Source organism: Caretta caretta, chromosome 6 (assembly GCF_965140235.1).
Source record: "Caretta caretta isolate rCarCar2 chromosome 6, rCarCar1.hap1, whole genome shotgun sequence".
Classification (NCBI taxonomy): Eukaryota; Metazoa; Chordata; order Testudines; family Cheloniidae; genus Caretta; species Caretta caretta.
Genome location: NC_134211.1, coordinates 46,213,431 through 46,229,451, shown reverse-complemented (window position 1 = coordinate 46,229,451; position 16,021 = coordinate 46,213,431). Strand labels below are relative to the sequence as shown.

General features: G+C 39.5%; 1 protein-coding gene across 9 annotated transcripts in view; it reads left to right on the top strand.

Moving 5' to 3' along the window:
- The window catches only part of NAV2 (neuron navigator 2), a 660,409-nt gene that overhangs the window by 632,503 nt on the left and 11,885 nt on the right, over positions 1-16,021 (top strand). For all 9 annotated transcript variants that reach the window (XM_075129477.1, XM_075129476.1, XM_075129478.1 and 6 more), the window contains 9 exons: positions 607-752; positions 3,241-3,413; positions 6,807-6,960; positions 8,330-8,489; positions 8,980-9,080; positions 11,342-11,437; positions 11,843-12,011; positions 14,440-14,675; positions 15,700-15,854. In XM_075129477.1, coding sequence (XP_074985578.1) covers positions 607-752; positions 3,241-3,413; positions 6,807-6,960; positions 8,330-8,489; positions 8,980-9,080; positions 11,342-11,437; positions 11,843-12,011; positions 14,440-14,675; positions 15,700-15,854 — 1,390 coding nt within the window. The remainder of the gene's footprint in view (positions 1-606; positions 753-3,240; positions 3,414-6,806; positions 6,961-8,329; positions 8,490-8,979; positions 9,081-11,341; positions 11,438-11,842; positions 12,012-14,439; positions 14,676-15,699; positions 15,855-16,021) is intronic.

The window sequence follows — 16,021 nt, the reverse complement described above, 5'->3', positions numbered from 1 at the left end:
TGGCTTTGTATATATCATCAACTGTATTTGCTTCTGCTTTGATGTAACATGGAGATGTATACATTTATATCTCAGTAGAGCCCTATGATTTTTGTTGGTACCTTCTATTTAAATAAACTGTTATCAGACCCTCCTGTGCTGTCTAATAAACAGTTTAATAAAACTTTGCTATCTGTAGTTGCTGTATTGCTCAAATTCACTGTAAGCATTTCAGAATTCTCACAGCAGCACAATAAAGGAATAGAATCCTCCTTCTGAGAGTTGTGGATACTATGAAATCTCTAAGTAATTACCTGATTCTTTAAAAAAAAAAATTAATTTCCAGTGCAAAGCAAGGGCCTGATCCTGCAAAGTCTCCTTCACATTACTTGTCTCACTGACTTAAATTGAGACTATTTGCATGAGGAAAGGTTTGCAGGCTCATATGTGAAATATTAATTGTGCCATGAGAAACAAGGAATATTGCTGTGAACTATGCAATGCCATCATTTTGTGCAAGTGATTCTAAATGCACTTAATTCCTAAAGCATTTTTGCCGGGATGAGTGACCAGTGGAGATATTGAAATGTCTCCAGTAAATTTGACTGTATCGCTGTTAACATTCAGGTACTGGGACTGCCCAACCTGCTGACCTGCGAATCAGAAGGCAACACTCTTCAGATAGTGTCTCTAGTATTAACAGTGCTACTAGTCACTCCAGTGTGGGAAGCAACGTGGAGAGTGATTCAAAGAAGAAGAAGAGGAAAAACTGGGTGAGTGTGCTTCAGGAGACTGTGTGAAACGGATATAAAATTGTCCTATGAACATCCAGGTTGAAATTCTCCCTTGTGCATCAGGTCAACGCAAGGACTATGGACCACTTAAATTACACTTAAGCCCTATTTTGAAGACCTAAGTGAATCTTAAGTGATGCCTATGTTTGTGCTGGCCCTCTACATGGAAAAGAATTTTACGTTCACTAGCCAAAAGGCCAGTCATAAAACCTGTAGTTGCAATAGCTCTCAAAGACTAATCCTGGCTAAGAGACATACATTGCCTAGTCTATTAGTGTAAAACATTAGAGAAAAATCCAAGTAAATGAAACAAATTCACAATGAAGGAAGATTAAGCCTCTTAGCTCATATTGCATTCCATTTTAACTTGGGCTGTGTTCTGAATGAAATTTTTAAATCAAATAAATCCATTTTTAAAATTCTCTTGTGATAGAAGTTTCTTCCAAAAGGTTTCAAAATAATCATCTTTCACTTTCCACTTCTCTTTATTTGCTCATCATGCGTTCTATACAAGGTACCATGCACTGGAGGAAAGGTACACAGTATTAAACTCCATTTTTAATTAGACCATTGCTGCTGTAGTAACTTTAGCTTTATTTTAGTTTGGACTAAAATACTTAGTTCTTGTAATATAGTCAGTAAAGCAGTCCACACCCTCCTTCCCACTCAATGTAAATGTTCCTGGATCCTTAGCACACTGAAATTATAAATATGTTGCTACAAAATGTTATAGTTTGCTCTTGTGAACATTTATTCTGAAATTATCGGTGATCCTGTTACGGTTATGTATGAAACTCCCTTTGTGCCATGAGACTGCAACATTTTACTTGAACAGACTCTCATTTTAATGTATCTTTTCTATCCCAATGGTTTCACTTCTATATTTTAATCATAACACTTTCTCTCCCCTCCCCGCATTGTCCAAAACCTTGGATTCAATGAAAGCAGTAGCTTCTCCAAATCCTCACAGTGCTGTCTTGTGTGTTACTTGTTGGGGTACTCTGCTGGCAAGATGGACTTTATTTTCTCTCCTCCTTGTAAACAGTTAATGAGTCTTTTTCATATCAGCTAGATTAATCCTATATGATCAGTAATTCCTCAGTCATGATCAATACCTCATCATATCTTTTCAGTCCTATTTTATTAGTTGTTTTATGTTTCCATGGTCTAGAAGATTTCATCCTAGCACCAAGCTATACATCTCATTTGTCATTCCACTATTCTTAGTGTGGATTAGGGGACATTTATTTATTGTGAAAAAGATGAATATATAGGGTCTTAGTGCAGTTCGGGTAAACAGAGGAAATAGCATCTTGATTTCATCAAAGGACCACATTATAGCAGAATGAAGAATGGATATAAAATTAACTCTTTATTTATAAACTGGATATAAGTTGCACCCAGTGAATGTAGAATGCTTATTTCACAAATATTTGTGAGATCTTTTCTAAACTCAGAACGTCTAATTACATAGTGAAACATTACCTTCAGGCTAAAATAAAAGTACTTCAGAGACATGTTGCCACTGAAAACTTAGTGCAATTTAAAAAAATCTTATTCACCTATAAAACATGTGAGTTACACTTTTGTAATGAACTGAGATCACAGGGACCCACCAGTTTAGTCATCATCATGCTTGATTTTTCAGTCATTTTGTAAGTGGGAGTCCCATTCAAAAGACTTACAAGTTGCAGATAGGTAGAGAAGGCTGAATATTTTAACCTGATGAAATATTTATCCCTTGAAGGAAGACACGATGTACCAGTGCCTCAGCAACTCAGTTAAGAGATTACTAGCCATGGAGAAAATAAGATTCAGGCAGTATTGAGATTCAGATCTGTGTGCCATCCCTCATGTGATGTGAAATGACCATGTGTTTGAAGGTCCCATTTTTAGATAATATAGTTCCATGTACTCTGATTCCTGTTTAAAATTATTTCTGGTGTGTTTGTTGTTTATTGGTCATGTTTGTCTGAGAAATCCAAAGCTTTCCCCGTCACTGGCTTTCTCTGTTAAAACTTGTCTTTTTTCCTTTCCCCTTCCCTTTTGCTTGCGCTTCCTCTGGCAGGTCAATGAGGTAAGGAAGACCTACTTTAAACTATAAAATACAAAGCTAATCCATCCATTTACATGACTAACCCCATCAGCATCAATAACCTTGTCTGAGCCATGTTGCTTTATAACTGCAAGTTGTAATAACATTGTTACAAAGTTTCTTGTGCTAAATGGAATTCAGTATTCGTTGTGAGGGAGACACCCTAAAAACAGGAGGCATCAACATCCAGCCCTTTCAAGAGCTTATTCTAGATTCCCTTATTAATCTTATAAAATGGCTAAGATTAATGTGAAGTATTTGTTGCCATTTTGTTGGAAAGATTTGCATGCTATAGTTTGTACTTTGTGACCTAATTTTTTGCTTAGCTGCATTCTTTATGATGTCTCTACGGTTATGGTTTTGTTGTTTCAGTTACGCAGCTCCTTCAAGCAAGCATTTGGTAAAAAGAAATCCCCCAAGTCAGCATCTTCTCATTCAGATATTGAGGAGATGACTGATTCTTCTTTACCTTCGTCACCAAAGCTACCACACAACGGCTCAACTGTTTCTACCCCGTTGCTCAGAGCTTCTCATTCCAATTCTCTGTAAGTGGCATTTTTATTTTTTAAAATCTTTTAAAATGAGTGGTTTGGAAATGTAACCGCAGGAAATGTACTGTAAGGAGCAGTCCTGCATTGACAGAGAAATAGGACTGGATTAGCTAATGGAATGAGGAGTGCCATATATTATTTAGTGATATTACCCCAAGATGAGATCGGAGCCCCATTTTGACATACATACACACAAAACACAGTTCTGGTTGAAATTCCGAACTCAGTGTTTTCCCACTGACTTCAGTGAAGCCAAGATTTCACCTAATGTCTGCCCTGAAGATTTCACAGTCTAAGTAAATAAGATAAACCAAAGGTGGAAGAAAGGAAGTAGTAGTATTATTATCCCTGTTTTACAGCAGGAATACAGAGAGATTAGATCACTTGCCAGGGGAGTCACAGGAAGTCTGTGGCAGAGCTGGAAACATATATCTTGAGTCCCAATCCTGCATCTTAACCATAATACTCTGTGAAGCCAAAAGACATCAACTCTCTTCTAAAGAGTAATTCAATATTTTCACCATGTAAGGGAAGTAGTTGCAACCAAAGTGATCTTGGACTGCAGAACTAATTGAAACTTCTCCTTGTGCTATCAGCTGTTCCAGCACAGGTTGGCATCTGGGGTTTCATATTTTCTTTTAAGTAAAGACAACACATGTTACTATAAACGTCAGAGAAGTGTTTAATTTCAAAGTGGTTGAACTAGTTCAAGTAACGATAAGAATTGTTTCAAACATTTATGCCAAAAGCCCAATTCTCCACTCTGTCATTTGACTCCCTACGTGACCTTGGGCAAACCACATAATCTCTCTCTGCTTCAGTTTGACAATTTGTAAAATGAGGTTAATGGTACCTCCCTGAGAGAGGTGTTTTGAGGATGAATTAATGTTTATAAAGTGCTGAGAGAACCTTATAAAGCTGTTTTATAATTATAGTACATCAGTAACTTCTTCACTTTGATTTGGATCAGTAGAAATAGAGATGCCACCTAGCTGAAATCAGGAAGCATTGAAAATATTGTAAGAGATCCTGTCTCATATTGATTTCAGATCAAATACATTTGAATAGTATCCAAACTTCAAGTTTCCCATCATTTGTTTCTATGTAAGGAGGTATGATTCAAGAGAACAATGGCAATAAGATGCAGCTAGCATGAAATAATCCCCCCACCACATGTAAAGGTCACAGTTCTTCTACTTCTTAATTGCAATATCATCACTTTCAAGCAACCTCAGCCCATAATACTATGGAATAGTCAAAGCTTAAAGCCAGCTTTTAATGTTGAAATTGATTATATGTGTCATCAATCAAAATACTCTGTGAATATGGCTAGTCTTGACAAGTAGCTGGAGAGCCAATGGGCTGGAGATGAATTGAGGAAAGGTCAAATACTTCATCTGTGGGGAGGGCTTCAAGCAGGGCACCAGTATGAGTGAGGTGTACATGTTTTGGTTTATTTGTTTTCTGATGGGAGGGAAAACTTTGCTCATTTACTTAGGGATTTAGGCAGAGACATTTTAAACTGAAACCTCCCTGAAAGCATACAGCTCTGGTGCTGATCTTCCTATGTACAAACTCCTGCACCTGAACATCAGCTTCAATCTGCTTAATCGCTTTACACTGAGTACAAGGCTCAGGCAGAGAAAGAGAGGGGCCAGCAGAATGAAGAGGCAGCAGGGCAATCTTCCAGAAAATGTATGTGCTGAAAGGCTGTTCACCCAGAGTTTTGGGGGAGAACAACAAAAATGCCATTAAAATAAACTTTTAAGCATGAGTGGTTTAAAGCAAGAAGGAATTTATCATGTCTGAATAGGTAGGGTTCCAAAGCCCTCCAGAATCATTCAGGGAAGCCCAGCTGTGCACACCTGTTGAGCTTTAAATCTTTCTGTAAACTCATCAATCTCCAAGTGACTGCTGCTACTCTCTGTACTTCCTTAATTTATTTGGATTTTTTGCATTTAAAAGATTTCCCGCATGACGACTACTTTGAAAGAAATACTAATGTTGTCCAAGGATAGGTAATGGCCAGAATTTAGTTTCATGTACAAATTTTATTACCCTCAAAGCATAATTCCTGTGCTCGTAAAGCTAGTTTCTGATGTTTCAGAGTCATAGGTTCATAGTCATAGATTCCAAGGCCAGAAGGGACCATTAGATCATCTAGTCTGACCTCCTGTGTAACACAGGCCATACAACTTCCCCAAAATAATTTCTAGCACATCTCTTTTAAAAAATAAATTTAATCTTGATTTTAAAATAGTCAGTGATGCAGAATCCACCACGACACCTGGTAAATTGTTCCAATGGTTGATTACTTTCACTGCTAAAAATTTATGCCATATTTCCAGTCTGAATTTGTCTAGCTTCCACTTCCGGCCATTGGGTTGTTTATACCTTTCTCTGCTAGACTGAAGGGTCCATTATTAAATATTTGTTTCCTGTATAGGTATTTATAAACTGTAATCAAGTCATCCCCCTTAACCTCTTTCTTAAGCTAAATAGGTTGAGCTTTTTGAGTCTCACTGTAAGGCATGTTTTCTAATCCTTGAATGATTCTTGTGAACCCTCTCCAGTTTATCAACATAAAGGTCAACAGATACTGGGCTGGATGGGCCCATGGGCCTGATTAGGGGAAGCTGGGGGAGGGAATTTAACCCCCCTGGTACCTCCAGTGGAGAATGACTCAGGGCAACAGGTTCACTCCAAAAGAGGGGGGGCCAGCATTTAAAATACATGGGGAACGCCTCCAAACCTGAGAGGATTTTTTCAAATCAGTACTTGGTAATTACATGAGAAATGTTAAAATCTGAAACTTGATATTAGTGTTCAACGATTAAAAAGAAAAGGGTACGAATATGAGATCCATTGTCATAAATTAGAGGAAAGTGGGAAAAGTTTGAGGGATTTTATAGCCATAGTTGATACATATAAAGCGGTAAAATTTGAGTGTATTTTATATCCGTATATGATAATTAGAGAGAAAATTAGCAAAATTTGCAAGGATTTTATATCAATCAGTATTCAAGAATTGGAGAAAAGGGCAACATCTGAGGAGATTTAATGTTAATATCAGATAATTAGATGAGAAAAATCTCAAGGGATAATAAAACAGACATAGATAACTAGAGAGAAAATGGGGTGAAATTTTGCAAGAATTTTATATCAGTATTTTAGAATTGAGGAGAAAGTGGGGCAAAAACTTCTACATAGAACTTTATCTATGTCATCATTGGTGCTGTAAGCAGCAATGGATTTTTGTCCATCAAGCACATCTTGCTGAATCAGGGAAAATTGTTTTTGCTTTATTAATTAAATACTCTGAAACAGCATTTGAAAGTTATGCTCCCAAGCTCTCTGGTTAAGTGACTGTTTTACAACCTTTCCCAGTATTTCTGAATGTACTGACAGCGAAGCTGAAACAGTCATGCAGTTACGGAACGAGCTGAGAGACAAAGAGATGAAACTGACTGATATTCGTCTGGAGGCCCTTAGCTCTGCCCACCAGCTAGACCAGCTTCGGGAGGCTATGAACAGGATGCAGGTAGGAATGGAACAAAACCCCCAAAAATTAAAATTTGCTTTTATCTGTTAAGGACTAACAGTCCACCACACTACATAATTTCAGAGGATGTATAAAATCAAGGTCCAGTGATGCCTCATGGCGATTGAAGGTCCCAGGGCTCTTCTCACCAATGTAGACATGGCAACCCAGGCCTCTGGCATTACACTTTCAATTTTACAGCTACTTATCTAAAGAAATCACTTCATCCACCACCAGTGGTCACTTAGACAGTTGCCATGCTCTACCCAGGGGTTACTGCATGTCAGTGGGGGTGGTGAAGTGACTTGTAGTGTGCCTTGGGAAACTCTTATCAGAATGTTAAGGATTTTCATTGGACAAACTTTTAAAAGCCCTACACTTAACAGCATTTCTCTTTCTGCCTGTATGTAACACAATAATGTTTGAATGCTGCATCCAATCAATTCAAACATTTCAGAGAATATTCTAGACATCAGTGGCCAGAATGCTGTTGATTTGGGGGAACACTGAAACTTCAAAAAAAGGAGATGAGGGACAGTATTTCTGAGTTGAGTGTAAGGCCTCTGCAAGCTTGGCCAACTAGGGTGGTAGGGCTAGAGAGAAATGGAGGGGACAAGGGAAAATGGGAACATGTACACAGACCCTGACATGGTGAGGAGGATGTGGGACCCCTGGAATTGGAGGGAGGAGAAGGGGGAGGACCCCTAGAATGGGGGGGGGGACACAGCCCCTGGTGTAAGGGGAAATGGGAAACACAGAATCCCTGGTGTGGGGGAGATTGCAGGATCCTGGTATGGTAGAGGGGTGAATGCAGACAGAGCCTCTAGCATGGGGGGATATAGGGGTGTACACAAAGCCCCCAGCATGCGGGAGAATTGCAATAGAGTGAAAGGGGGTACGAGAACCTCTGGCAGGAAGGGGATATTGAAGAACCTTGGTACAGGTGGATGGGGGAATTGGGACATACACTGAGCCTCTGCCTTGAAAAGAGAGAATGGGGAACCCAGGAATGAAAGGAGGGGAAGCGGGGAGGCACACATAATCCTTGGCAGGGAGAGAGATTTCAGGGAATCCCAGAAATATAGGTGGATGGGAGAATTGTACACCAGGAGCTTGTGGGATAGAAGGGAGGAACCCAAGGAGCCCCTGGTGTTCGCATGCACTTGGCCTACAGTCACTACAAAGTGTGTGCCCCTTAGATTTCTTAGTATGCAGGTTTTTCAAAGGGATTTTGAAAAGTGCATCTTATTAAACACCTGGCATTTATTCTTTAGATATTTTAGGTAGTTTCTTAAAATGTATACTTGCAGCCACTCATAAATGAATTGAGGTAGTATGTGCCTCTTGTCTACTCGCTTTTCTTTTCAAGAGCGAGATTGAGAAGTTAAAAGCAGAAAACGACCGGTTGAAGTCTGAAAACCACGGCAGCTGTAGCAGGGCTCAGTCTCAAGTTTCCATTTCATCCTCGCCAAGACAGTCCATGGGTCTGTCTCAGCACAGCCTGAGCCTCACAGAGTCTACCAGCCTCGGTGAGCATCCAGTGAAAGGCAATGGGCAAGTTTTATCCTGTAGTTGGAACGTTCACTTTGGTTAGCCATGAGAAACAAAAGAGTAAGGATTATTAATGGTTATGGTGTGGATATGTGTCAGCCACTGGGATAAACCCTTCTATTAGAATGTCGTCATCGTTCTGCTGCACCCTAAAATCTAGCTTTCCAATTATGACCTCAGCTACACAGAATCATGTTCAGAGCCATTTAATTGTGTACATTTGCCAACATGATATTTTGTAGGAAGGAAAATATGGGGTAACTGACAGTGGTAATTTTCTGTGACTTTTCCTTTTTGAGAATCATCTGCAGATTTGGCAGGGATGTCAGTAACAATATTCTCATGTTATGCCTCTATGCATGTGAGGACTAAGCTGTGTCCTGTCCCAGTGTAACAAAAATATTGGTGTAAGGCTCTTCATTGTTATCATTGTAAAACTAAGAGACTGTTGATATTTGCCATTCATAGACATGCTGTTAGATGACCCCGGTGATGGCTGTGCCCGGAAGGAAGGAGGCAGGCATGTTAAAATAGTTGTTAACTTTCAGGATGAAATTAAATGGAAGGAGGTGAGTTTCATTCTATATTAGGCCTGTACACCCTGTCCTCAGCTATGAAATGTAACGGGGTTGGGGCTTAATCCTGAACTCATGTCTTTACTCCTTGGAAGCTGTTTTGCATTTTTTTTGGCAAACATTTTAAAATTATTTTAGTAGTTCTCCAGTTCTCATACTAATTTAGCATTCAAATCATTCTGTTGAGATAGGCAGTAAAAAGATGATACTAAACTGGGAGGAGTGGTAGATACGCTGGAGGGCAGGGATAGGATACAGAGGGACCTAGACAAATTGGAGGATTGGGCCAAAAGAAATCTGATGAGGTTCAATAAGGATAAGTGCAGGGTCCTGCACTTAGGACGGAAGAACCCAATGCACAGCTACAGACTAGGGACCGAATGGCTAGGCAGCAGTTCTGCGGAAAAGGACCTAGGGGTGACAGTGGACGAGAAGCTGGATATGAGTCAGCAGTGTGCCCTTGTTGCCAAGAAGGCCAATGGCATTTTGGGATGTATAAGTAGGGGCATAGCGAGCAGATCGAGGGACGTGATCGTCCTCCTCTATTCAACATTGGTGAGGCCTCATCTGGAGTACTGTGTCCAGTTTTGGGCCCCACACTACAAGAAGGATGTGGATAAATTGGAAAGAGTCCAGCGAAGGGCAACAAAAATGATTAGGGGTCTGGAACACATGAGTTATGAGGAGAGGCTGAGGGAACTGGGATTGTTTAGTCTGCAGAAGAGAAGAATGAGGGGGGATTTGATAGCTGCTTTCAACTACCTGAGAGGTAGTTCCAGAGCGGATGGTTCTAGACGATTCTCAGTGGTAGAAGAGGACAGGACAAGGAGTAATGGTCTCAAGTTGCAGTGGGGGAGGTTTAGGTTGGATATTAGGAAAAACTTTTTCACTAGGAGGGTGGTGAAACACTGGAATGCGTTACCTAGGGAGGTGGTAGAATCTCCTTCCTTAGAAGTTTTTAAGGTCAGGCTTGACAAAGCCCTGGCTGGGATGATTTAATTGGGGATTGGTCCTGCTTTGAGCAGGGGGTTGGACTAGATGACCTCCTGAGGTCCCTTCCGACCCTGATATTCTATGATTCTGTGATTAAGAGTGGCCTGCTTCGCAGCAAAACTAATGGATCCAGTCTGCGGAGACCCAAAGTTTGTCATTCCAGCCCAAACTGTCTAAATTTAAATCAGGGTCACATTTTGAAACTATTCCAGGCTTAAACACCCGTATCCCCTGACCTCCAAACACACCTGGTTAATTTTAAACTGATTAAACAACAAACACATTTCAATTATTGTGCCTTGCAGTCCGTTTAATAAACTTGTGGTGCATGTGTAAATCTGCTAAATTGCATTTACAGAGCACCAATCAAACCAAGTCATTGTGTCGTTGTTCCTTAATAAACACTTAAATAAATAAATAAATATTTGAGGAATAATTTGTGTCACTCAGATCTGCTTTCCATTACATGCCAAATGTACTTGAATAAATTCTGTGGAGAAATGAATCCACCAATTTGTATAAGCAAATTAACTATAAAAATTATTTGTTTAATTCTATTTGACTAGACCTGTGTTCGTGGTCAGAAAAGTAATTAAATAGAAATGGTATCCTTATGACTCCAAGACCCATAGTATAATATCTGTTGTCTTTAATGACAACAACTATTTTTAATTCTGTTAGCAGTGCAAATCCCATGCAGTTGTTGCAAAAAATGTTTTTGGTTTCTGTTCTTTCTGTTTTCCCTTAGACAATCATGAACAAAATTATCAGCTAAATTCTCTTAGTATAATGTTTATTGCCAAGAGATACAAAAAATCTAACTTGATTTTCAGGTCCCTGGTGGAGTTTTCCGAAATGGAGAGGGGAAAACTTTTTTCACTTGCAAATTAAGCATATTTGATCTGGAAGTTATTGAGAAAATAAATATGGTACCACAATCTCAGTTTCTGATTATAATGGCTATAATTTTCTTCTTCTTGCTAAGCTCTATTTTCTGATATTTAAAACTTCTGGTGGATTGAATTTTAAGTGCCCTCTACATTAATAACCATTATTTTAATTGTGCATTTAACAATGCAATGACTATTCAGTAGAATAGAGAGAGGATCTTTGTATGGTTTTCAAAATTTACCATATGTTGGTATAAAGTAGAGACCAGCTGTGTAGAGACAAACCAGGATTTTAAACAAATCCATTTACTTTGGACAGTCTCACATCATTAGCTTTCTTTTCACTTAAATTAATACGTTTGTATGCATTAGGATTCCAGGCCCCGCCTCTTCCTCATTGGCTGCATTGGAGTCAGTGGCAAGACAAAATGGGATGTACTGGACGGGGTTGTTAGACGGTTATTTAAGGTAAATAGTGACAATTTACTGTGTATTTGAATCTTCCCACTAAGTAATAAATGTTTTCATAGTTAGCAGTACATCTAACTACAATACCTTGTGGACCTCCATGGAGGCTCAGATTTGCATATTGGTCTGAATGTGAACTTGGCTCCAGGGAGCACTGAATTCTAATCTTGGCTCAGAGAGACATGTTGTGTGACTTTGGGCAATTCAATTAACCTCTTTCTACCTCAACTTCCTGTTTGTAAAGTAGAGATAACAGTTACCATCCTACTTCACAGGGATGCTGTGAGGATTAATTAGATAATGTTTGTATAGCACTACATTACATAAGTGGTGATGGTGTGTGGTGTTACTGTGACATAGAATCTTCAGGGCAAATAGATTTTAGATGTTATTTTTTCACCCCAGGAATATATCATTCATGTGGATCCAGTGAGTCAGCTAGGACTGAATTCAGACAGTGTTTTGGGATACAACATTGGAGAAATCAAACGCACAAATAGTGCCGAGACACCTGAGCTGCTACCCTGTGGCTATCTGGTTGGCGAAAACAACACCATCTCAGTTACTATCAAAGGTAATTATACTTGATACTGCCATTGTAGTTCTCAGTAATTATATCTGATAACGCCTATGGTTTTAGGAAGCCCGGAGAATCGGAAAAGTTTTATTACATTTCTTTTTCCCTGTCTCTCGCTTTAGCCCACCTGTACCTTACTTCTTTAGTGACATTTGTTAATGTAAGCAGTAGAGGCTGAAGAGTTTTAGGACATTGGGCCTGTACCCAAATTCAGTATCACTGTATCTTCTTAGTCCTGTAATAGTAGTAATAATAATTGCACTTGTAGCAGATTTCATCCTGGATTTGGAATTCACCTTGTGCCAGACTCTGATACCCTTACTCCTGTTGATTAGCACCATTCTCCCACGGGGCCCATCGACTTCAATAAAGGTCCCTCATTGGGTTACAGGCAGAACCAAGAAAAGATCCCAGGATTCATGGTTTGAACTCTGTTGCGTTTGTTCTTTCCTTCCTTCTTTCTTTAACTTGCTTGTGGGGGAGGGGGAATCTGTCATATTTCTTTTGGCGACTCATTCTGTCCCCTCCCTGTCTTCAGATCTGTGCTATAATCAACTTCCTTCCAGCTGAGATGGACCGTATGGGAGTTCCTTTATTGGCTGACAGTGCTGCTCATTTAATCAACCAGAGGTGCTGTTGAGCAACAGAAAATGTTCTCTTCCTACCATATAAAGGACTGAACAGGCTTGCTGTTATGAAAAAGAGGGAGCAGGAATGAAATCACTTTTTCTTTCATGGCCCTACACAGCAGCAGTACCATTAAGTTACCACCACAGCCTCACCTCTGTAATTTAGCGCTGGTGTGCACTAAAAGTTCTGAAGTACGCTTGAACATAGTACTGTTTGAAACACTACATGCGAAGGACTACTGACTTAAGCTATTGTAGGAAAGCAAGAGAACCACATTTTCATTGTGTTTATCCAAAAGTAAACTGTTAATATGTGCAACAAAAATGCATTTTTTCCACTGTGGCATTAAATGCAAAACTTTAAGGGAACAGTGTGCTGCTTCTCTCACCTCATAACTACACAAAATCCACCATATTTGATAAAGAAGTTTTGTGTTTTACACATTGGTGCACTTTAGAAATCACATGCCCGTGAAGCATATCATCCCACAGAGTAGACAAGCCCTTAGTGTTAATGTTAGCTGTAAAGTAGGAAAAACATAATCACAAAAATACTGAAACATTTCAGTTTATTCAGGTTTATCCAAGAACCAAGACATTCAAGTTGTACTGTGGGGATTTTAGAAGAATGAAAATGTTGCTTGAGAACTTGTCATACTAAATAAGTTATATATTCAGCTTGTAATAGCTTTACTTGTGCTTTGTAGACTCATTTATGATATACTTCTGTTTTTATTTTAAAAATTCGATTTTAATCAATTTGTGGGAAGCCAGTAATTCATTATGCCTTCCAGATCTAGAGCTGTGCATAGAAATGTTTGATTTTGTAAGTAATCAGTCAGGTGCTAATGATTCTGTCAGCCGTTGATGTGCTAACATTCCCTTCCTTCAGTTTATTTTTAAGCTTTGTGTGCTTGCCCTGAGCCAGTTCTGCCTAAAGTGACTGCTGACATTGCACAAATGCTCCTCTATGGAAATTTTTATGCCTGAAGCTGTGTCTATCATACTACACAGAAGGAGTTTAATTGCAAATGGTTTGGATGTTTGGTGAAGGCAGGGGGACTTGATGATGGATAGGTTTGTTTTGGTTTGCAGAGCAAAAATAAATGGCTAAATTCTGGGTAAATGTATCTATTTCTGTGACTGTACTTGACAGTGAAATGGCCTGTGAATAGATTTGTCTACAATAGAACTGGAAGCCAGGCTTTACCCAGCAGTTCTTGATAGACAAGATAAACTTTCACTGCTCCCTGGTGGAGGAAATCCAAAGAATGGAGATGGCTCATGGGCATATCATTTAACCAGTAATTATATCTATGACCATTTGTCCAGGGCAGGACTTAGGCAGCGTAGCCTGTGTTGGCTAGTCTGGGAGCTCGAGAGATCCCGGTAAAGACACTTTGCATTCAATATAACTAACTGATTCATTACTCTTCTCTGCCATGAGAGATGCTATAGTGTAAAAAGGAGTCTTCATCTGGGGTCGGGAAGGTTCTGCTTATGATTGGTGTGGGTGGAGTCTGCAACTTCTGAGTGAAGCTTTTGGGTTGTTTCCTGGTATAATTGGCCACAGGGTCACACACAATCACATTTTCTATTTTAGATCAGTGCTTTCTTTTACCCTTTAGCTCTAATTTAGTCTAAACTTGGCAGTTGAAATACATACATTTTCCTCAATGGGAAATGATATTTTTGCTACTGAGAGAGAAGTTTAAAAACGCACTAAAAAAAAAATTTTTTTTAGCAACTTTAGCAAAGTGTGGATCCCCTGAATGACGATGATTTTCTAAATGCAGGCATCTGTGAGAACAGTTTGGACTGTCTGGTGTTTGAGTCACTGATTCCAAAGCCTATACTGCAGCGATATGTCTCTCTCTTAATGGAACATAGACGGATTATCTTGTCTGGGCCAAGTGGCACTGGTAAAACGTACCTAGCAAATCGTCTGTCTGAGTTTATGGTACTTAAAGAGGGAAGAGAGCTGGCTGATGGAGTTATTGCAACCTTCAACGTGGATCATAAGTCCAGTAAGGTGAGGAAATGGAAGGTATCTTTATAGAAACACTACTACTATGTGCCAGAAATGAGGGACTCAGCTGTTAAACTTTAAGTAAATATTGGTAGGCTACTGTGATGTCAAACCTTAGTGGGAGCTAGTGGGCGCTTTGAAAAAAAAAGGTAACAATATAATTCACCTCTACATTGTATTAACCTAAAAGCTTGAGTAGCTATGTGGCTACATATAATAGCAGCAGCATTTTTCTGTGTATACCTCTGGTTTGTAGGTTTGTAGGTAAGAAAACAAAGCTGTCCTGCCAAGCTATGTATGTGCTGGCCTCAGGTGGAGTAGGGAGTTCTTTGGAGCAAAGTGCTGGAAAGTGTGGTCACTAGCAACTGTTATAGTTTGGAGCATCCTGTTTAATGCACATGTTAGAGATGATGAGAGCAATCTCACCCAAATGTTTGGCAGTGGCACTGAACTCCTCCTTCTTTCATGCCACCGTCCAAGCCATCTAACTTCTGCCTCCGCAAATGAGCATCATGGCCGGGCTCATTTGTAGTTAGAGATTAACACAATGGCAAGAACATGATCAAACATGGCAAGCATAGGCAGCTAAGGTGCACTGCTCCTTCTGCAACTTTCTCACCTGCTTACCCAATATACTGAGATATGAGGAAGTTCTTAAAACATCTCAGAGCTCTGGGCAGCATAGCTAGAACAGTGTAGCACAAGGTGCTTTAGCAAAAAGGCAGACCATGGCCCCTTGAAATTCCCAAATAGGCTTCCCAAACAGGACTCCTGGTACGTCTTTGAGTCTGTAACACCCGAAAGTATTTGGATTAAAACAAAAGTTAAAAGTAGAAGTCATATGATTACTCCACTTGGAACAATGTGACCTCTGGTGACTAAAGCAAAGCAGGCTATGTTATATTCGTTATCAGGAGCATTTCTAGAATTGAATCCAACAGCCAAATAGCAAATTTTTTTTCTCTGTTAACTGGGTATCCAAGGAATAATATGAAAACCAGCTTCCTTTTCTACATATGCTTTGCAGGAACTGCGCCAATACTTGTCTAACCTTGCTGACCAATGTAATAGCGAAAATAATGCTGTGGATATGCCTCTTGTCGTCATTCTGGACAATTTGCATCATGTTAGCTCCCTCGGCGAGATCTTCAATGGGCTTCTGAACTGCAAGTACCATAAATGGTAATGGTAATGGGATATTAGACCCACACTTCAAACCCCTGAAAGAGATCCTTCCACAGAGTCAGACTTATACCCTGATCAATAAAATGAATTCTAGACAACATTTATCAGATTATTTTTGATACTGTGATCGGAGATGGCTAGAACTGATTCCATCAGCAGAATCT